General features: G+C 40.9%; 1 protein-coding gene across 1 annotated transcript in view; it reads right to left on the bottom strand.

Annotated features, from left to right (window-relative positions):
* Positions 1-24,054, bottom strand: part of LOC122553173 (WD repeat-containing protein 64-like) — a 132,701-nt gene that overhangs the window by 74,599 nt on the left and 34,048 nt on the right. Inside the window, exons 5-9 of the mRNA XM_043696759.1 lie at positions 19,203-19,232; positions 16,495-16,605; positions 11,181-11,395; positions 6,298-6,438; positions 287-366 (exon numbers count right to left, since the gene is read on the bottom strand). Coding sequence (XP_043552694.1) covers positions 287-366; positions 6,298-6,438; positions 11,181-11,395; positions 16,495-16,605; positions 19,203-19,232 — 577 coding nt within the window. The remainder of the gene's footprint in view (positions 1-286; positions 367-6,297; positions 6,439-11,180; positions 11,396-16,494; positions 16,606-19,202; positions 19,233-24,054) is intronic.

The raw sequence follows: 24,054 nt of genomic DNA, 5'->3' as shown, positions 1-24,054 counted from the left end.
AACTGTGTCACTTCTGCACCTTAATATGTGCAGAGACAAAGTGAAAATAAAATGTGGGCTTAAAATGCCAAACAGCAACAAGGTAAGGACACTGTACTTTCTAAGCTTGGAATCATCTAATAAATGCAAGATTGTAATTTTTGTTAAGCAAATAATCCAAGCCACAACTGAACATTGATCAAGTTGACAAAATGTGCATAATTCTTTAGATCACATTTTTAAGAGTGCACCAATATGTTCAAGGAGCAGTAAAGAATTTAGAAAGAAAACTTAATTTTGAACTTACCTCCTGTAACAATGGTATTTGCTTTCACACAATAATCAAATGCATTAACACCCCTTGGGATTGAAGCTGTTCTAATTGGCCTGCAATCAAGATAAAGAATAGTGTCAACAGAGAGTAGCACGGCCATGCAATTTACAAAGCCGTAACAAATGCAAGGGTTTTGCTTTGTGGTTGAGTATATTTATCCTATAATAAAGGTCATGTAGGGTCATATTTAATACTCCTTTTGCCCCTTAACAGAGTTAGTGACAGGGGTGCATTTGATTAATTGAGAAGAGGGACGTCTCCTCTATACCAATTAAGACCACAGTGGGATTTCCTGCTCAATGCTAATTGATGTCCTTAAGTAGGCAATTAGTGCTTACCTTAAGGTGCCAAAGCAGGGAGGATCCAGAATATAGGAAGTACAAAAAGTAAAACCCATCAGGCTTACATCTGGCGATCCCTTGTTCGAAGGCATTAAGCTCCTGATCGAAGGACCCGGCATAAGAAAAGATCAGCCCCCACCTCACTTACCTCACAAACTCTCCTTTCTTTCTGCCATCATTCACTTTCATCAGTGGGTCCATCAGAGATTTCGGGCAGATGTAGCATTGGAAGGAGCCACCATTTCCCTGTGGTGTACTGCTGGACAGCCTTTGATTAGCAACCACCTCTTGGCAGACTGGATAAACTCCTTCAAGGTCTTAGATCCCTGTGAAGACCTGTTACTACTCAGCTGTGTGACTGCCTAATAGGCACTCAATTCAGTGTGTTTTTCCAAAACAAAAGGCATTGCCAGGTAGTTATCAACTCTCCAGTTAGTGAGTGAGACCTTGCCACCCATTCTCATTCAGATCTGCTCACTTCTTATATCTTCAAGCTCACAGGAAAGATGCAACCCTGCTCCCAGATCCATATAATTCCCCACTTTAGCTGTTGGTTCTGATTTAGCAATCTGTTGACAACTTTCTGCAGGTATACAGTCCACAAAAGCCACATTTGTAAAAGTTCCATCTTATGTTTTAAGCCCGACAACCTTCAGAGGTCTCAATAATTACTCATTTCAGACCTCAGCTACGTAGGCCCCAAGTTCTGGAACTCCCTTCCATAATTTCAGTTAGTAGACATAGGATTTAAGAAAATAAGTCAGCCATTTGGCCCATCGAATCTGCTCTGCCATTCAATAAGAATCATAGTTGATCTGATAATCCTCAACTACACATAACTCCTGATTCCTTTGTTGATTAAAAACGTATCACAACCATAAATATACTTAACAACAGCTCAGTAGCACTCTGTGGTGTAGATGCACTATCCTCTGGGAAAATAAATTCCTTTTCATCACCTTACTCCAAGACTATGCCCTCTACAACAGTAAGCAATCTCTCAGCATCTACCCATCAAGCCCCTAAGAATTTTATATGTCTAAATAATATTGTCTTTCATTCTTCTAAACACCAATGCGTTCAGGCCCAATCTATTAACCTCCCCTGATAGGAAAATCCCTCAAAATCAACCTAGTGAACCTTCATAGGACTTCCCCCAGTGCCAGTACATTTTTTCTTCGATAAAAGGACCAAACTGTTCACAGTTTTCTCGGTGTGGTTTAACTAGTGCCTTGTGTGGCTTTAGCAAAATTTCCCTTTTTATATATTCCATCCTCTTTGAAATAAAGACAAACCTTCAATTTGCTGTTCTGTTTATGTGCGGAACCTTTGTATTACTGTTTATGATTTATGCATGAGAGCCCCAGATCCTTTTGTAGTATAGCTTTCTGCAGCATTTCTCCATTTAAATTATATTCAGCTCCTTTATTATTCCTTTCAAAGTGTACAACCTCACATTTTCCAATATCCTATTCCATCATCTCAGTTTTTGTTCACTCACTTATCTTGATTATATCACTCCATGATGCTTTGTGTCATCCTTAACACTTGTCTTCCCATCTATTTTTTGGCATCTGCAAACTTGGTGATAATATGTTCACTGCCTTCATCCAAATCATTAATATTTACTGTAAAGCACTGATCTGTGTGGCACTCCATTACTTACAGGATGACATCCCGAAAACACCAGCTCTTATCCTAGCATTCTGTCTTCACTTAGATAGCCAAGATAGATTGACCACTGCCACCGAGAAGGACAAGGGGAGCAGGTACAGGTCGTTCTGCTATAATGTGCGTTTCGTTAATGTGAATTCACTGTAATCTGATTGACAAATTGGGGACACTGTTTCGATAGTGCAAACTTTTGGAGCGTATATTGGTTATAATGCAATTCTGGCCCCATTAGTTTAAATGGTGCTGCTATTACATGGTTTCTTGTAACACAGAATTGCATGAGAACGGAACTACACGTTATAGCAGAACCGACTGTATGTGGGAACACTGCCAATTGCAAGTTCCCCTCAAAGCTATCCACCATCCTAACTTGGAAGTATATTGCTGCTGTTTCAGTGTCATTGAATCAAAAAATGGAACTCCCCCAAATGGCATTGTAGATCGACCTACAGCACATGGACTCAAGCAACTGAAGTCAACTCAGCACCACCATCTCAAGGTCATCTATAAATGGGCAATGAGAGCTGTCCATGCCAGCAATGCCTAAATCCCAAGAGAGAATAAAAAATAAGTGCTGGGAATTAGCTAAGCATGCCTTACAATGTAAGGAAAGTACCATTCATTTTTCTGAGAGCAGTAAGGTGAATAGCAACAAGGACGAGTTAGACTGGGAGCGTCACTAAGGAGCAGAATTTTGAGATTGTTTCAATGTATGGGAGGAGTTGTCATGAAAGGTGAACTGCTTCAGGAATTCCAAAGGGCACAAAAATTGGATACAATGAGGTATATCCCAAAGATAGGACCGAAGAAACAAAGAGTAATCACACATATGTCTTAGGACAACGGTTGCGGCCAAAGTCACAAATTAGGAAATTAGGGTAGGCTGAGGGAGAAGTAGTGAGCAATAGTTGGCATTAAGGATTGAGGGGAATGTGATATAATAACTAGGGTTGCCATAGACTGCTTATACTTTTCATAACAGAATGGAGTGCCATATAACTTTTTCATAAGTTACCTTGTTGGTTCAAATATAAACATGGACAATGCCTGTAATAATGGTTTTCCTTATTACGGCTGACACTGTTGCCAGGGGCCTCAGTTCAAACCGATGTTGCAATTGGTAGTAGTTTTGTTTTTTTTTGTACACCCACCTGTGTTAGCGGCCTTTTCAGAGTCTAATATCTGGGAGAGTTTAATTTGACCATTCTTAAACCCATCTATAAAATATTATGCAAATATTAAGAGAATAGGCTAAAACACAGTTTTAAGTGGTATACCAAACCCTTTTAAAGCAAGTCTTTGAATAGTTATGGGGACTTTCTAGCACTTTTACTGTCTGCTTTAACTGGATTTGGGGAGTCTTTCATTGCTCATATATACATACAAAATATATTTTTAAAAATCAGACTTTTTTTAGCTGCAGCTGTACTTTACTATTTTCCCTGGCTGCAGGGTGATTAGGAGAGACATGAATATTGCAGGAACTACTATTGAATCTCAAACAACATCAAGAGGAGTTGCTGCAGGAACAAGGACATGAATTGGTCCAAAAATGCCAACACAAAGGAGGTCTTATAGCATGTCTACTTGTCAAGGTTACCATGTCCCTAAATTTCAATACCACAGGCTTCAGCTGCAGCTGGGAACACAAACAACATCAATTAGTTTGCTCTCTGTGGTGTCAACATCTGGGATACCTTCTTCACAAGTTGCAGAACAAGACAGAATCATTGAAGTTGCATGACCCTGAAGAGGTTTTAAGCCCAAATTGTCCGGTTTTGAAAGCTTTTCAAGACACAATGGAATAGAGGAAGTAACTATGCATGAAGAATTGAAAAATCCCACCAAAAATCAATGAATGGATACAAATCAATATCTACAACATGAGGAAGAAAATAGTTCACACAGATTAAAATTTAATGCAGTAACTACAATACATAAAAAGGTTAGTTTTAATTTTTACAACTGATCGATCAATGATCTGATCTTAGGATGTGTTAATCTCACCATCTACTAAATCAGGAGATGGGTAATAAGTCAGAAACTCTGTACATAAACAATATTACTGCACAAAAGGTCTTCTACAAAAATACTTTTAAAACAAAATACTTATAATTATTAGGCCATTGCGTGTCAGTTCTGAGAATTTTTGCCTTATCTAGGAAAAGAATTTAAGCTATTACAATACAATTTGAGAATTTTAAAAGTACTTGCTTTCATGTGGTACCTTTTATGATCTCAGTACATCCAAATACACAGATTTTTCAAATGTTTCAAGCAACTTGAAAAAGGGCATTGTCATTATGCAAGACAAAAACAATAAATTCAAATTTCTGATATCCAAAATGTGGGCAGATGTTTATTCCTTTACTTCCAGCAAATTTTCTTCTGATCCATGGATTGATCCATATTTGAGGAAAGACATTCTGGCTATTGAGGGAGTACAGCATAGGTTCACGAGGTCAGTTCCCGGAATGGCGGAATTATCTTACGCTGAAAGATTGGAGCGACTGGGCTTGTATACGCTTGAGTTTGTGCAGTTTTGGTCTCCAAATTTGAGGAAAGACATTCTGGCTATTGAGGGAGTACAGCATAGGTTCACGAGGTCAATTCCCGGAATGGTGGAATTATCTTACGCTGAAAGATTGGAGCGACTGGGCTTGTATACCCTTGAGTTTAGAAGACTGAAGGGGATCTGATTGAGACGTATAAGATTATCAAAGGATTGGACACTCTGGAGGCAGGAAGCATGTTTCCGCTGACGGTTGAGTCCCAAACCAGAGGATACAGGACACAGTTTAAAAATAAGGAGTAGGCTAGCCTTAGAACTTAGAACAGAGTTGAGGAGAAACTTCTTCACCCAGAGACTGGTGGGTGTATGGAATACTCTGCCCCAGAAGGCTGTGGAGGCCAAGTCTCTGGATACTTTCAAGAAAGAGTTGGATAGAGCTCTTAAGGATAGTGGAATCAAGGGTTATGTGGATAAGGCAGGAACAGGATACTGATTGAGGATGATCAGCCATGATCATAATAAATGGTGGTGCTGGCTCGAAGGGCAGAATGGCCTACTCCTGCACCTATTGTCTATTGTCTATATTGTCTATTGACATTCCAAAAAAAAGTGAAAGACATTAAGTTGCATAAACTTGCCGAAAGTGAGGACTGCAAATGTTGGAGATTAGAGTGGAGTATGTGGTGCTGGAAAAGCACAGCAGGTCAGGCAGCATCCGAGAAGCAGGAAAATCGACCTTTCGGGCAAAAGGCCTTTGAAGGGCTTTTGCCCAAAATGTCTATTTTCCTGCTTCTCGGATGCTGCCTGACGTGCTGTGCTTTTCCAGCACCACACTCTCGACTTGCATAAATTTGCACCCATTGAGTTTTTCTTTTATGCAAGATCCCACCTGAATAGATGCTAATATTTCTTTGAACAACAGCATTATCCTGATTAAATTTGCATCAGCTTTGGCAATTGAGGCCCGATATGCAATCCGAGCAGTGGCATCTGTTTTGTAAACAGAATTTGCCAAAAACATTGATCATGTAAGGCCCTTCAATGGAGTTTCAGCATCATTTTCAAGTCTTCAAGTGCTATCCCAAAGAAATAAAAACAACTGGTATGCATCAGGCTTTCAGAAAGTGGTGTGGGCTGCTGCAGAAAAATCATACTTCCAGTGCTAGGGTCTGACTGCTTTAGCCAGATCGCGGGACATATTAATTCAAAAAGAGAATAATGGCCAAAGAGGGTGTTGAATTAGTGCCTCTTATCCTGACATATTCAGATGTATTTCTGAAAAATCTTGACATATTGCAGCATTTTCGTGGGATCACAAAACAGGCTTAACTCTGATAAGAAAGTCACATCTATGGCCATAGTTTGGCAGCTGTCTACACATTTCAATAGAAAGTACAGTTACATAATTCCACAAAGGATTAAATTTACAGCTTTGTGCATAAATGCTTGTAACTCACTGACAGTCTCCAAGCTTGCGTATGTCATCCAGGACCAGTGAATGCACGCTGTCTGGAGAACAGCACGCAAAACAGTTCAAATGTGCAAAGTACTTCACTCTCAATACCCAGCCATTGTGTAGTTTCCGACGTAGAATGGGGCTGGAAAAGAAAAAAAAAATTATAACTGAAGGACACTATGCAATTTAGAAAAGTTATTGTTCTTTAAATTTATGATGATGACACTTTTGTTTATCTTAGCAATCAGATAGTTACTTTAAGCACGTGTCTTAATCAGAAGATTTAAGTTCCACCTCAGAAGCTCCTGTGTAAAACAGTCCAGTCCAGCTGCAGTTGATTCACAGGTGTCATGTCTTGGATAATATATCAAACCAAGGTTGCATCTGCCCTCCCAGGTGGATATAAAGCATGTCATTGTCTTAAAGAAGACCCTGGAGTGGCATGGTGACCCAGTGGTTAGAACTGCTACCTCACAGCACCAAGGACCTGGGTTCAATTCCAGCATCAGGTGACTGTCTGTGTCAAGTTTGCACATTCTCCCTGTGTCTGCATGGATGTGCTCTGGCTTCCTCCCACAGTCACAAAGGTATGCAGGTTAGGTGAATTGGCCAAGCTAAATTGCCCATTGTATTCACGGATGTGTAGGTTAGTTGTGTTAGTCATGTGAAATCAGTCTGGGTGGGTTACTCATCAGAAGGTCAGCATGGATTTGTTGGGCCAAATGGCCTGTTTCCACACTGTGGTGATTTTATGGTAGCTTTCCCTGATATCCATGCCAATATTAGTCTTCAAAATATAGCATGAAAGTAGATTTTTTGGTCACTGTGTTATGTGTAAACTGACTATTTCTAATTGAATCATGGGAGCTGGGCTTTACTGGTTGGCCAACATTTATTGTCCATCCCCAGCTGCCCTTGACAAAGCAGTGGCGAATTGCCTTCTTGAACCACTACAGTCCATGTGCTATAAGTTGACTCAAAATTTCTACAAGGGAGGAATTCCAGGATTTTGAAGGAATGGCAATTTATTTCCAAATGGTGAGTGGCTTGGAGAGCAATTTGCAGGGGGTGATATTCCCATTTATCTGCTGCTCTTGTCCTTCTGAATGGAAGTTCGTCTGGTTTGGAAGGTGCTGTCAAAAGATCATTGGTGAATTTCTGCAGTGCATCTTGTAGATATGCTCTGCTGCTACTGAGCTTCAATGGTGGAGGGAGTGGAAGCTTGTGGATATGATACGTAGTGTCAAGCTTCTTGAGTGTTGTTGTAGCTGCACCATCCAGTCAAGTGGGGAGTATTCCATCACAATCCTGACTTGTGCCTTGTGGATGGTAAACAGACTTTGAGTCACAAGAAGGTGAGTTATTCACCACAATATTCCTAGCCTCTGACCTGCTCTTGTATTTATGTAGCGAGCCCAGTTGACTTTCTGCTCAATGGTAACCCCAAGGATGTTGATAGCAGGGAATTCAGTGATGGTAACAACACTGAATATTAAGGGGTGGGGAGGGGGGGTGGGAGTGGTTAGATTGTGTCTTATTGCAGATGGTCATTGCCTGGCATTTGTGTGGTGTGAATCTTTCTTGACATTTGTCTCGGTCTTGTTGCATTTGAACATGGACTGCTTCAGTATCTGAGGAGTTGCGAATGGTGCTGAACACTGTGCGATCATCAACAAACATTCCCACTTCTGACATTATTATGGAGGGAAGGTCATTTATGCAGCAGCTGAAAATGGTTTGGCCAAGGACACTACCATGTGGAACTCTGCAGCGATGCCAGGTTGGAATAAGGTCAGGAGCTGAGTTGCCCTAGCAGAATTCAAACTGGACTTCAGTGAGCAGGTTGTTGCTGAACATGTGCTGCTCAAAAGTACTGTTGATGACACAACCCATCACTTTAGTGATGGTTGAGAGTAGACCAGTAATTGGCAGGGTTGGATTTGTCTTACTTTTTGTATTCAGAATACACCTTGGCAATTTACCACATCATCGGATTGATGCCAGTGTTGTAACTGTACAGAAAGGGATTGGTTAGGGGAGCGTCAAATTCTGTATAATTGCTGGAATATTGTCAAGGCCAATAGCCTTTGCACTCTCCACTGCCTCCAACCATTTCTTGATATCACATGCTGGTAACTGAGATGTTGGGGACCACTGGAGGAGGCCGAGATGGATCATCCACGTGGCACTTCAGGCTGAAAATTGTTGTAACTGCTTTATCCTTATGTTTTGCACTGCTGTCTTGAGCTCTTCCATCATTGAGGATGGGATACTTGTGGAGCCTCCTCCTCCAGTAAGTTATTTAATTGTCCATCATCATTCACAATTGGATGTGGCAGAGTAGGCCATTCAGCCCCTCAAACCTGTTTTACTATTCAATGTGGCCTTCTTCCGAATACCTGCCTTTGGCCCATATCCCTTAAAAGCTTTGCTTAAACAAAGTTTATCTTTGTCAGATTTAAAAATAATAATTAATGCATCATGCCATTGTGTACTTTCACAGTAGAAGTGCTTCCTAACCTTGTCCATTAACAGTCTGGCCTATTATGGACCAGGCCAGACCCCCTCAAAACATTTCAAGAAAGGAGCCCAGACCCTAACTTTGCTAGTTGTTTTAAGCAGGTGTAACACAGATATTCCAGGAGAGATACTACTGGTCAAATCACTTACATTTAGACAAAACAGAATTTACTTACAAGATTACCTGATTAAACACAAGCAAAAGAGAATAGAATACAGAATAACTTAACCGATCCAAAAACCCAATAGATTATCCCAACTTAACGATGCTGTTCCTAATACTTGCAACAATCCTCATAAACACCCCTTGGCAAAAAGAAAAATCAAACACAGGGTTTTACAGGAGAGAAATGTCAGGGAGAGAGAGAGAGAGTACCAGCATGGACCTGCTTCTTTGGGTCCAGCAGTTTCACAACACTACTGCTAAAACTAAACCAAACTAGGGTAAAGCTGAGCTGGGGGAACTGGCCATTCCCCTTTTGTTGTACAAGTGTTTGTTTTAAAAGCTTGAAAGCCTTTTGCCTGAGGCAGTATTTGTTAGCTATAATCAAAGTAACCCTAGGGCGGCATGGTGGCTCAGTGATTAGCACTGCTGCCTCACAGCACCAGGGTCTCATGTTCGATTCCAGCCTCGGGTGACTGTCTGTGTGGAGTTTGCACATTCTCCCCGTGACTGCTTGGGTTTCCTCCGGGTGCTCCAGTTTCCTCCCACTGTCCAAAGATGTGCAGGTCAGGTGAACTGGCCATGCTAAATTGCCCATAGTGTTAGGTGCTTTAGTGAGAGGGAAATAGGTCTGGGTGGTTTACTCTTCGGAGGGTCGGTGTGGACTTGTTGGGCCGGAGGGCCTGTTTCTACACTGTAGGGAATCTAATCTAAAACCCATCCGTGCCCAGACATTTTGGAACCTCTGTTTTACAACTTCCTGAATAAAAAACAAGGACAACATAACCTTGTGAAAGGAGCAGCATCATCAGAGACCCCTAATTCTCAGATGATGTCATTAGTCCTAGGGTCCCCAAACAGTGGGAATAATTTACCTTTATTTAACCTGTACTTTCATGTTAATATCTTGAAATCTTTGATCAGATCACCTCTTAACCTTTTAAATTCTCGAGAAAATAAGCCTAATTTGTATAATCTACCCACAACATAACCCCTGAAGTCCAACTATTATTCTTATAAACCTGTAATGTACTCCCTCCAAAGCTAATACATCCTTCCTCAGCTGTGGTGCATAGATCTGCTCATAGTTAAGATTAAGGTCTAACCAAGGTTTTGTATAACTGCAGGATAACCTCTGCATCCTCATACTCCAGTCGTCTAGATACAAAAGGACCTAAGAGACAACTTTTTTCACACAGAGGGCAGTGCGTATATGAAATGAGGTGCCAGAGGAAGTGGTAGAGGCAACTTCAGTTACAACATTTAAAAGACATTTCGACAGATATATGGATAGAAAAGATTTGGGGCAAAATGGTTCAGTTCAGTTTAGGAAACCTGGTTGGGCCAAAGAGTCTGTTTCTATGCTGTACAACTTTATGACTTTATAAAGGCTAGCTTTCCATTAGCTTTCTTGATTATTTTCTGCATCTCTTTGTAACATTTTAAAGATCTGTGCACTTGAACCCCTAATTCTCTTTGGATATCGACTGCACTTAACTTCATGCTCTCTATAATGTACCCTGATCTATCTTTTCTCTGTCCAAAATGGAATACCTCCTATTTGCTTACATTGAACTCCATCTGCCAGTTTTGTCCATCCAGTTTGTCTATCAATATTCCTTTGTAATTTTATTCTATTATCTGCACTGTCTACAATGCCATGTAACTTTGTATCATCAGCAAATTTGGATATATGATGTTCTATGCCATTATCCAATTTGTAAATAAATAAAATGACTAATTGAGGCCTTTATACAGATCCTTACAGAACACCACAAGTCACATCCTGTCAATTTCAGTACGTACCATTATCCCTACTTTCTGTCACCTGCCACACAACCAATTTCCCAGCCACGTCAGTAATTTGCCCTTAATTCCACCGGCTTCTCCCTTAGTTAACAGTCTCTTATGTGGGACTTTATTAAATGCATTCTGGAAATCCATACACACAACATCCATAGGCATTAACCTGTGGATGGGAATAATGGTAACTCACCTAACTCACCTCTTCAAAAACATTCAATGAGGTTTGTCAGGCTTGAATCCATGCTGATAAGTTACACGTTGTAACATGGATTTATAATCAACACTACAGATGCTGCACAAAAAAACTTTGACTCTTTCAGAGGTTTAGCAATTGCCAGCAACTAAACCAACACTTCAGACAAATGAAAGCTATCCAAATATATGTGACAACCTACCGACGAAGAAGGCGTGGATCCAAGGCCTGGGATCGCAAAGCATCACTTTCCATGGATTTCTGGAAGTTGAGATCATCACTTCCCACAATTATTCGATTCAAAAACCCAGCATCATCGCCAATTAGTAAGCAATCTTCATCCCTATACTCAGGTAGGTTTACCGTACAGACACAGAGCATAATGTTTTTCATAGGTTTAAGAGTCAAAAAATTAGTCTGTTGAAAAATGTAAACATCAGTTCAAAGCTGTCAGTTTGTATATTTTTTAAAGAAATGGAAAAGAACAAGTTAGCATTTGACAATTGTGTTAAAATTATGTTTACCTTGTTTAATAAAATGCACAAGAGATCTTCATGCATATAATTTCACAAATGTTTTGTACACGCGACCACGTAAAATAAACAACAGATTTAAATATAAGAATGAGAATTTTAAACTTAAAGGTATGGGCAGACAAAGTTTGTCAAGGAGGACAGGAGTGGGAAGTGAGTGGTACTTGATACATGACCTACATAGCAGAGTCTTGCTCGGGCAAGTGAATTTCTGAAACTGATGAGATGATGCAGGGAAAGATGGGAGCAATGTTACAGAAGTGAATGCAGCCAATATTTCTGTTGTAAACATGGGGCAAGAAACAGTCGTTTGTATGTGATCTGGTGTAGCCTAGAGACAGTTTTCAGGAGGAAAACATAACCTAATGATAGTGATAACAAAAATGATTGTCGGGGCGTGGGGGGAAGCGACAAATATTGTGACATTTGTTTTGGTAAGGGTGGACTCCTCAGGCCTGTAGGCCTAGTCTGCCAAAGAAAGTTATGTCTCATTTGATTTTGACACACTCAAAACCCACCATGTTATTCAGAGTGGACACTGATATCAGATGGGCATATTTTGATCATGCGAATGCCCCCAATAATGCACATTTATCAGGATTGCAATATTGTTAGAATGTGATTATTTTCAGTTCTCTGATGTTTATTTATCATAACTTTACATAGAACATAGAAAAATACAGCGCAGTACAGGCCCTTTGGCCCTCGATGTTGCGCCGATCTATCCAATGCCTGTTTAAATGCCCATAAAGAGGGAGAGTCCACCACTGCTATTGGCAGGGCATTTCATTAGTGGAAAGCCCTTAGAAATGCAGAAGATTAAGTAAACAGCAGGTTTTCATCAGCCCCACCATTAATGTTATGGCAGACAAACCAGAGAAGCCTGCAGAAATACACTCCGTATCTCCAGTACATAAATAATTAAATGCCTGTTTAAATGCCCATAAAGAGGGAGAGTCCACCACTGCTATTGGCAGGGCATTCCATTAGTGGAAAGCCCTTAGAAATGCAGAAGATTAAGTAAACAGCAGGTTTTCATCAGCCCCTCCATTAATGTTATGGCAGACAAACCAGAGAAGCCTGCAGAAATACACTCCGTATGTCCAGTACATAAATAATTAGAAAAACATAGTTAATTGCTTCGCATGTGCAAGGACAGAAGGCAATCTGTTAGCTAAGAAAAAGATAATATCCTGAAATGTACTGAAGTCTACAAGAGATATTTAGATGATTACTTTATATCAACAATGTTCTTCATGCCTGCCCAAGCTCGATACTGGTTCAGTTGGTAGGAAGGGTGTGTAGGCAACATAAATTAATACAAACCCGCCAACAAAGATGGTGCCATTGTAGTCTGGTGCATTTATCTTTACCTCATGGAGTCTCAATCCCAATTCTTCAACACGTTTTCTTACTTTCCCCTCGGCCATGCCCCCACATCCGAACATCAAGCAACTGTTTCCAAGATTGTCATTGATCTCATTCCCTCCAGAGATCTTAAATCACCCCGCACCCCACCTCCCCCCTCCCCTCCGCCTCCTACCTTATAGTTTCCCAACTCTGGACAGCCCACTTCTACCTCCTTCCCCAAATCCACAAGCCAGACTGCCCCAGTAGGTCCATCATATCAGCCTGTTCCTGCTCCATTGAATTCATTTCCTCCGATCTTGACTCCATCCTCTCTCTACTCATCCAGACCCTGCTCACATATATCGTGATTACTCTGATGCCTTCCACCATCTTGGCAATTTCCAGTTTCCTCCGCCTTAACTGCTTCCAGTTTACCATGCATGTCCAATCCCTCTATACCTCCATTCCCCCCCGGACAATCTGCGAGTCTTGGCTTCGTCCTTGATCAGAGGCCTGAATGATCTCCACTCTCCTCTGCCGGGCTGAACTTGTTCTTTCACTGAACAATTTCTCCTTTAATTCATCTCACTTCTCTCAAGTCAAAGGAGTGGTTACGGTCACCTGCTTGGGTCCCATTTATACCTGCCTCTTTACTGAGGATGTGGAACAATCCTGGTTCCAGTACTTCACTGGTCCGCTCCCACAACTCTTTATTTGGTACATCAACAACTGCTTCAGTACCACTTCATGCTCCTGTCAAGACCTTGAAACGTTTATTCATTTTGCCTCCAATTTCCACCCCTATAACTTTCACATCATTCATTTCTGGAATTTCCCTTCCTTTATTTGACCTCTCTGTCTCCATTTTGGGGAATAAACTGTCCATGGCCATCCACTAAAAAGCAATGCACTCCCATAGCTACCCTCATGGCAGGTCATCACACATCCTGTAAGGGCTCCATCCCATTCACCCACGTAGCATCTGTTCAGATGCCGCCTCCCTCCGAAATAGCGCTGCTGACGTGACTTCCTTCTTCCATAACTTTGGCTTCCCACCCACTGTGGTTGACAGGCCCTTCAACCGCATCCCACCAATCACCCGCGTTTCCACCCTTGTACCCACCCCATCACTCACAACAGCATAATCAGGTCCCCCTTGGTCTCACAATTATCATCTCACCAGCCTTCGTATGGAAAGGATCATTCTCTGCCATTTCAGACAACTCCAGCAGAACACCACCAATAAACACATCTTCCCCCCATTTTGCAGATATCGTTCCCTCCAGAACACCTTAGTCCATTCATCAACGGCTCACACCACTCCCTCCCATTCCCATGGCCCTTTCCCATGTAACTGCGGAAGGTGCAACACTTGCCCCTTCACCCCCTCCCTGCTCACTATCGAAGGGCCAAAACAGTCTTTCCAGATGAAGCAGCATTTCGCCTGTACCTTCTCCAATCCTGTGTGTTGTATTTGCTGCACTCAATGTGGCCTACTCCACATTGGAGAAACCAAACACAGACTGGGTGACTGCTTTGCAGAACACCTCTGGTGTCAGCATGACCTCAACCTTCCCGTAGCTGGTCATTTTGACACAGCGTCCTGCTCACCATGTTGCAGTGTTCCAGTGAATTGCTGCACAAACTGGAGGAACAATATCTCATCTTCAAACTGGGCACTTTACAAACTTCGGGAGTTAATATTGAGTTCAACCCTTTCAAATTGTGAACTCATTCCCATTTCTTCCCTTTCTTTTAGCTTTACTCGTTATATTCTCTGTCACCATGTCCTCTCTCCCCTTTCCCCAGCCCAGTGGGACTGTCTTTCATTCAAGTCTGGCAGTCAGACATACCATTGCTCTGCCATTCTTACATTCCGATCACCTAATCTGAACTATCAACACCCTTTTCTCCCTCAGCACTGTACACTACAGCGCCACACCCCCCCCCCCACCCACACCCCCACTCCCACTCCAAACTATAGCATAAGTGATAGTTTGGAAATGGCAAGGGCTGGCCAGTCTAAAATTTAACAAAACAACTGGTTCCAATTCGAAGGAAATGTGCTGGATCTTTTAACCAAGCCATCTCAGCCTCTGGCTGCCCTCATGTTTGCCTCTGATCTGCTCCCTGGTGGTGGTGCAATAGACTGGAGCCTGCACCTGAAATCCCCACCACTGCAACAGTCCTTGAAGGATAAAACTTGGGTATGAGGGGCAAGTTTATTGAAATTTCCCACTACCCACTTCATTCGGGAAAATCCTGTCTTACATCAATAACAGGGTTCACTCTACAATGGAAATTGTTGCTTTTAATGTCTATTTCCATGCTCTTTCCTATAGCAAATAATATTTCTGCCAAATAGTCATTGAATTACATATTGTCTTAGCTTCAATATTCACTTGCGAAAATGCATTCTATATTCTAACGAAGGTTCACATGACTAAAAACATATTACCTCCCCACATGCTCCCAGTGTTTATTCTATGCTCACACTCACTTGTACAGATTCAATCAGTGGAAATAAACTTTCACTATTTATAATTTCAAATATGTTAATGCTTCTGTTGGATGCACTCTGAACCTTCTCTGCTCCAGAAGGCATAATTTGTCAGATCTGATCATAAATATGTCCTTTTATCAACAATATTATTCCAGTGAACCTAGGATACAATCCTGGCTGCCAAATCCTTTCTGTACCACAATGTCTTGTTCATATTCATAATCCTTTGTTGCTTTTGTAGTTAATGCCCTTGTGTGTATAAAAATAGAATTTCATTCGTCCCTTGAGTGGCCCTTGCACTTCCAATCTTATTTTTAGATGTCTGTGCATCTATACTCCTGGATCTCTTCAATCTTTCAATCCACTGAGAATTTGTTTTGTTAGACTTACTGCTATTCTCTGTCCTTGTGCTTAAAATAAACTGGTGATACATTTCATTGCCATTCTCTGTGCATTAGTAATGCCTGAAGAGCATAAAAATATGCTACTATGAAGGAATTAGGACAGAAAGTCATTTTTGAATCTGAAGGTACTCCCAGGTTTTTTCACAACTTCATGAAATCACTGAGTTCCCCTGAGTCTGATTTGCATATGACTCTTCATACCTGCACCGTTCACAGTTATAAACTCAAAACACGGGCTAACTGGTTGAACGTTGTACCATGTCTACCATGTCAACTCAAGCAGATAGAAGTTTGGAGTTGCTGATACAAAACAGTCGCTGTTGACCAAAATTTTGAAATCTTGAATAAAGATTTTTGGAAAACTGCTTTTTAAAGACTTTTTAATTCCAGTCTGTCCACAGATGCAGAGACCTGGTTACCACAAGATTAGACTACCACCAAAGGTTTGAAACACACCCACACACTCAACCACTTATCCAAAATCAGAGTTTCTAGGTGACAGGTAAAGCCCTAAGGGTTTCTGATTGTGTGCCGTCTTTAATATGGGTGCTGAAGGATGCAGCAAAAGTTACATATGTAAAAATAGGAAGGATAGAATTAATGGCTCTATTTCTACTTAGTACTGGTAAATATGCATTGGGCCAAGCCATTCCTTGAGTGTTATTTCCTCTAGGATTCTATAAACAACTGAATACTCCATTCAATGGGCAAAACAATAAAGTTTACCTGGTTTTTAGTCTTTGGTTTATGATCCCATATAACAATACTTGTTTCAGTAACAGCTACAATTCGTTTTAACTGGCTAAGGTAATCACAGCCAGTCACTTGGGAAACATCCTACAAGAAAGTGAACAAATGCATAATATATCTACAAACAATCATAATCGAAAGTCAACAAAACATAATGGTTACTCATTCGTTGCCAGAGAACATAATCATTTCTTTCTAAATTAACTAGGATTCAAAAAAACAGATTTTGCATTTGCTGATCTGAAAATAATCCACAGCATTATTATTATGTAAGTGCTCAATCAGTTGAGATCTAGATGTTCAACCTTGCTTCAGCAGTAATACTCTTGCTTCAGAGTCAGGTAGTTGCCATAAAAAGTAAAAACTGATGTTCTGGCCTGATTAATTGGATATTAGTTATGATATTAGATGAAAAGCAGGGGATATCAGCCAACACTTAGCCCTCAAGCAATATTATTGAAAGAGTGATTATTATCATAAAAACATTAATGGGACATTGTCACGTACAAATTTGCTGGTGCTATAGTATTACTAAATTGTGGATACTCCAAAATGGCAGTCAAGTCCCAGGTGGACTGAGGAAGTACTTCTGGGATATTCTCAAGACCTCACTAATAGAGGGCGGCATTCCCACAGACACCTGGGAATCACTGGCCCAAGACCATCCAAAGTGGACAAGAAGGATCCGGGAAGGCATTAAGCATCTCGAGACTTGCCATTGGGAAAAAAAACGGAAGCCAGGAGAAAACAATGAAAGGCTCATAGTGCTACATCAGTGCCTCCATCCACCCCTTCCCGTGACCAGCACAAACCCCAAGTGTAACACAGCCCATGGTAGCCGTATTGGTCTATACAGCCACCTACAGACTCACCCTGAGAGTGGTGAAGGGGTATTGCGGGCCACGAACTGGGGAGGTTGGGGTCACGGATACAGTGTGCACTGCATCTGAGAATCAGTCAGCCCAGGGAGGGTGTGCCCAGTTTGTCCACGATCCAAGCCATCAGCAGTGAAGTCTGCATGTGTTTGTCTCAAGTTTCAATTGATCAGGATTGGGAGTATGGGACTTACGAAACTGCTGGCACTGACCCACCTGATGCTTCTGACTTTGACTTTGCTCCTGACACTCAAATGAATGCATTATTTGATTTGTCTCTGACCTTTGGCAAATGAACATGGACAAACTTGAAGATTGAGCAGGACTTAGCTATAATCACATTGCATCTAGGGTCTCCACCCAAACTATTTTTTATGTCAACAAAACATTTCCTCCTCTTATGTTCTTTTTGTACTGTAACTTAAAATTGGCACTTATTACTTTTTTAAGATTTAAATTATAATTTACTCTTATGTTACATCTTCACAATATCCATGAATCTCATTATACCACAGAAAAGGAAATTGCTGGAAAAGCTCAGCAGGTCTGGCAGCATCTGTGGAGAGAAATCAGAGTTAGCATTTCGGGTCGAGAGATCTTTCCTCACTAGGAGTGATATAGGGGTTGTCAGGACATACAGAGGAGGAGTGGTGCTGGTTATAGGGAGAGGGGAGCATCATACACCAGCAGGAGAGGGAGTCTTGTGTTCTGGGGAGATTTTTCTGGCAGGTGACATGGCAGGGTTAGATGGGGAGGGTGAAAGAGGTCTCATGGCTTGAGGGAGAATGCAGTTGTCGGTTCACAGAGGGAGAGGTTTGTGGGTTATGTCAGAGTCTGGGGGGTGCAAGGGTTCTGGCACAAGTCTAGTTGGGAGGGTAGGTGTGTGGTAAGTTATCCAGGAATTAGAATAGGATTTTTAGGTTTTTTTTAACTTCCCTAAAGGTAGCAAGTTGGCTCAGTGGTTAGCACTGCTGCCTCACAGCACCACGGATTCTACCCTTGGCTGACTATCTGTGAGGGTTTCATCCACATGATCCAGTTTCCTCCCACAGTCCATAGATGTCCGGGCTAAGTGGATTGGCCATGCTAAATTGCCCACAGTGGTGCAGGCTAAGTGGATTAACTATGGTAAATGCGGGATGATAGGGTAGGGGGGCTAGGATGCTCTATAGAGGGTCAGTGTGGACTCAATGGGCCAAGAAGCCTGTTTCCACATTGTAAGGATTCTATGACAAGTCTTTACCTGTGAATTCTCTGATTTAGATGGATACTTTCAGATGGCTCCAAGTTCAGGGATTTAGCCAAGTGGAATCTTTAAATTCCTGGGCAATTCTCTTGGTATGTGTGACAATGGGCATTCTGTGGAGTCCAGATGTGTAACTCCCATTTATGTCATAGAAACAAATGTATTGCCATTGGAAGATTTGGACCCATATGTAAATAATGGATAATTTTGATTTGTATAAAATCAACATTAGAGTCTCTAACATAAACGGAGAGCTCGTGAAACACAGCAGATCTGGCAGCATCTGTAGAGAAAAAAACAGAGAACTGTTCTGACAAAGTGAGACGAGACTTGAAATGATAATTTTGTTTTCTCTCTATAAGTGCTGCTAGTCCTGCTGTGTTTCCACAACACTGTTTTTGTTTCAGATTTCCAGCATTCACAATTCTTTGTGCTTGTTAAAACCTGTAGCTTGCAACAGTTCTATTACAGACATGAAAGAGACAGTAGGTATTCCAGCAGATCTCCACTAACTACATATATGGCTGTTGTATTTCACTTCAGTGGAAACAGAAGGTACTCACACCAATGTCACTGAATGTTTGAAGCTTCATCTGGAAAACAGATCATAAACAGCAATGAAAACTCAAACTGATTGCCTACAAAGAATCACAAAAACACATTTCTATTTAAAATCTTTGCGTGTCGAGGGAAATATTAGTCATTTTAATATTAGTAATAGAAAAATTAATGGAATCTCTGCTAAGGGAAGAAATAGAGATCCATCTACCCAAATTAAAGGATAAGAATTACATCTATTATGAAAATCAGACAGTGAAGTCTTGCTTGACCAATGAGTTTTTGAAGAGGTAACAGAGAATAGACAATAATAATGCAATCGAAGTTGCATATCTAGTTTTCCACAAGGCCTTGATAAGTTGCCATATAATGGATTAATGTACAACATCGGAGTATGCAGTGCCATGGAACAAGCAGCCAAATGAATAGGTAGATGTCTGCAAAACAGAAAGTGGATAATAATGATAAAGGAAAAATACTCAGGAAGTGGATGGGAGTGTTCCACATGGATCAGCCTTGATCAGGTTTCACTCATGTTCATAATCTGCATTAATGATTTGTACTTTGAACTCAAATATACAGTTGTTAAACTTAAAATTAGCAACAGGATGACATAGATTGGGACTTGAAATTTGAAGGGCTTATGTCAATTGAAAAGAACAAGAAGCTAGGAAAAGATGGACAACTGCTCTGTTAGTTATTGATGGTATTAGCACAGCGAAGACAGGTTGAAGGCAGAAGTCACTTGTTGGAGTGTAGTGTTGGCCCCATAACAATAACCACATGGTAGGATGCAATATAAGTAAATAGTGGGAGCTTGTCAGAACAATATAATGTTAATCATAGGGAATTTTAATTTACACATAGATTGAGAAATATCAAATGGACAAAGGTAACCTAAATGAGGAGCTCAGACTTTCACACAGAAACAACGGGATGAATAGGCTCTTTCTATGCCATTACCTTTCAATGCTTCTTATGTGTGAGGGATGGTTTCTTAAAACAGTACATTTTGGATGCAGCCAGAGAGCTGGCTATAATAGATGAGATATTGTGTAAAGAGAAAAGATTAATTAATAATCTCACAGCAAAGGCACTCTTACGCCAAGCACTCATAGGATAACTGCATTTTACATTTAGTTTGAGGAGGGGAAGACAAGACTGGTATTTTGAATTAAAAATGTGGGCTTAAGGGTACAAAGTTAAGGTAAACTGGCAAAGTAGAATCAAAGAGTGCCTACAGTGCAGATAGAGGCCATTTGGCTCATTGAGTCTGCCCCGAACCTCTGCATCCCACCCACCCTATAACCTCTCATTTTACATGGTTAAGCACTAAGCATGAACACTACGGGGCAATTTAGCACAGCCAATCCACCTAAAATGCATGTATTTGGACTGTGGGAGGAAACTGGAGCACTCAGAAAAACCCATGGACAGAATGTGCAAGCTTCACACAGAGAGTTGCCCAAGGCTGGAATGAAACCTGGTTCCCTGGCACTGTGAGACACCAGTGCTAACCACTGTGTCACCATGCCACTCAGGTTAATTAGGTTAAAGCTCAGTTCAATAGAGGCTTCTCGTAGTGTACCAGAAAGTTTGATGCGAGGTGCCTTGCTGTTTATGGTGTACATTAATGGTCTGGATATGAATGATTAGATTAGATTACTTTAGATTACATTACATTACTTTACAGTGTGGAAACAGACCCTTCGGGCCAACAAGTCCACACTGCCCCGCTGAAGCGCAAACCACCCATACCCCTACATTTATCCACTACGGGCAATTTAGCATGGCCAATTCACCTGACCTGCACATCTTTGGACTGTGGGAGGAAACCGGAGCACCCGAAGGAAACCCACGCAGACATGGGGAGAATGTGGAAACTCCACACAGTCAGTCTCCTGAGGCGGGAATTGAACCCGGGTCTCTGGTGCTGTGAGGCAGCAGTGCTAACCACTGTGCCACCATGCCGCCCACGGTGTAAGCAGTTTGTTCAGTAAGTTGGTATATGTTACGAAAAATGATAGTATGGTAAATAGCAAGGAAGAAATCTTCAAATTACTTAACAATATAGGTGGGCTGGTCAGATAGACAGAACAAGGGCAAATAGAATTTAATCCTGAAGAGTGTGCGATCATGCATTTTGGGAAGAAGGGAGTATATAATGAATGATAGGATCGTAGGAAGTACAGAAGATCACAGGCATCTTGGTGCACTTGCCTGCAGATACCTCAAGGCAACAGGCAGGTGCATAAGTTGGTGAAGAAGGCATATGGGATACTTGTCTTTATTTATTGAGGTATTGAAGACAAGAGCAAGGGGATTGTGGTGGACCTGTGTGTAGTTTTGGTCACCACACTATAGGATGGGTGTGATTACATTGAAATAGAGAAGATATAGAGGAGATTCGCCAGGATCCTGGGCTGGAGAATTTCAGCTTTGAGGAGAGATTAAATAGGCTGGGTTTTCTTTTCTTAAAGCACAGAAGGCTGAGGGGGAACCCGATAGAGATGTACAAAATTATGGTAGATATTATGGCAGATAGAAAGTAACCTTCCCCTTTAGTGAAGGGATCAATAACAAGACGGCATAGACTAAGGTAGGAGTTTATGAGAGTCTAAGGAAGATTTATTTTTCCACACAGAAGGTGTTGAATATCTGGAACTCATTGTCTGAAAGGTGATAAAGGAGGGAACAATCACAACATTTAAGAAGTGCTTAGACGATCACTTAAAATGCCAAAGCACACAAGATTTCAGGCCCAATGGTGGAAAGTGGGACAACAATAGATAGGTACTTGATGATTAGTTCAAAGGGCTGAAGGACCTCCATCCATTCTGTAAAACACTGTTACTCTAAATGCAGTGGCCAACATTTAAGTGGATATTTCAGAATACACAGGTTAGGTATATGCCAAAGAGAAACAAAAAAAAATCCGAGGGAAGGATCCAACATCCATGTATAACTACAAATGTTAAAGATCATAACAAACTTAAAGAAAATGCATGGATTATGCAAAGATGGTGGCAATTCAAAAGACTGGTCAGAATAGAAAAAGAGCAAAGAATAACAAAAAGGTTAATAATGAGGAAAAGAAAATAAGAGTTTGGGAAAATGATGCTGGTAATATAAAAGTAGATAGTAAGTGTTTTACAGATACATAAAAATAGTTCACAAAGTGAGCATTGGTCCTATAGAAAATGAGTCTGAGGAATTAATAGAAAGTAAGGAGATGGCTTACAAATTACACAGATACTTTACATCAAAAGAAACATTAAAAATGCTGGAGAAACTCAATAGATCTGGCAGCATCTGTGAAGAAAGAAACAAAGTAAGTGTTTCGAGTCTTGTGTGACTTCTTCAGAACAGTTCAGAAACTTAACAGTCTCATCAGAGAAAAGGCTGTGGAAAAACTAATGGAATTGAAGGCTGTGCAATGTAATAATCTCTAGTGTTTGTGTGCTATATTAGCATGTATCAAGGATTGGTTGACTAACAGGAAAGAGTGTTGAGTTAAATGGGTAAATTTCGGAACGGAAAGTTATAACTAGTGGAGTGCCACAAGAATCAAAGATGGCTTTAAACAATTTGTGATGTACACTCATGACTTGGACACAGACCAACTTTTTTAGTGCCAAACTTGTTGATGATACAATGACAGAGAGCGAGCAAGTTGTGAAGAGGATACAAAGGGGAAAGGGATGCAAATAGATTTGGCGATTGGGAAAAAAATTGGCAGATTGAATTAAATGTGAAAACAAATGAAAAGTTCATTTCGGCAGGAAGCATAAAAATGAAGAATATTAATTAAATCATGAAGCACTGCAGAGGTAATTGGTTGTACTTGTTCTTTTTAAAATTCGTTCACAGAATGTGGGCATTTCTGACTAGGCTAGTGTTTAGAATTTGACTAGGCTAGTGTTTAGAATCATAGAGTCATAGAGCTAAACAGCTGAATGGAAACAGACCCTTCAGTTCGAATCATCCATGCTGACCAGATATCCTAAATGAATCTACTCCCATTTTCCAGCACTTGGCCCATATCCCTCAAACACCTTCCTATTCAATACCCAGCCTTTTAAATGTTGTAATTGTACCAGCCTCCACCATTTCCACTGGCAGCTCAGTTACTGCCCATCTCTAATTGTAGTGGGTCTGGAGTCACATCTAGACCAGACCAGATACGGATGGATATTAGTGAATCAGATGGGTTTTTCCCAACAATTGACGATGGATTCACGGTCATCATTAGACTTGTGATTCCATATTTTTATTGAATTCAAATTCCACCATCTGCCATGGCAGGATTTGAACCCAGGTTCACAGAAATTACTAAATGTTTAGCATGCAATAATAAAGCGTAATTGGGAAGGCGAATGACATGTTAGTTTTTATTGGAAGGAGATTGGAGTATAAAAGTTGTGAAGCCTTGTTACAACTATAAGGCTACTGGTGATATAACATTGAGAGTACTGTGTATAGTTTTGGGTCACTGAGCGTATTCAAAGCTGAGTTAGGCAGATATTTGAATGATAAAGGAGTTCAGGGCTATTGGGCAATAAAGTGGAGTTAGGTCACAATCTGCTTAGCCATGTATTTATTAAATGATGGAGCAAGTTCAAGGGGCTGAATGGCTCACTTCTGTTCCTTTTTTTATGATGTTATCCTTTATGTTCATATGAGGGAATGTTCATATAAAGGATGGAATTACGACACATCTGGATAGCAGTAACAGGATAGGTCAGAGTCAGCATGGATTTATGAAGGGAAATCATGCTTGACTAATCTTCTGGAATTTTTTGAGGATGTAACTCTGAAAATGGACAAGGGAGACCCAGTGGATGTAGTGTACCTGGA

The sequence above is a fragment of the Chiloscyllium plagiosum genome, chromosome 9 (genome assembly GCF_004010195.1).
Source record: "Chiloscyllium plagiosum isolate BGI_BamShark_2017 chromosome 9, ASM401019v2, whole genome shotgun sequence".
Taxonomy (NCBI): Eukaryota; Metazoa; Chordata; class Chondrichthyes; order Orectolobiformes; family Hemiscylliidae; genus Chiloscyllium; species Chiloscyllium plagiosum.
Note: the sequence above shows the minus strand (reverse complement) of the source record. Positions and strands in the feature narration are given on the sequence as shown.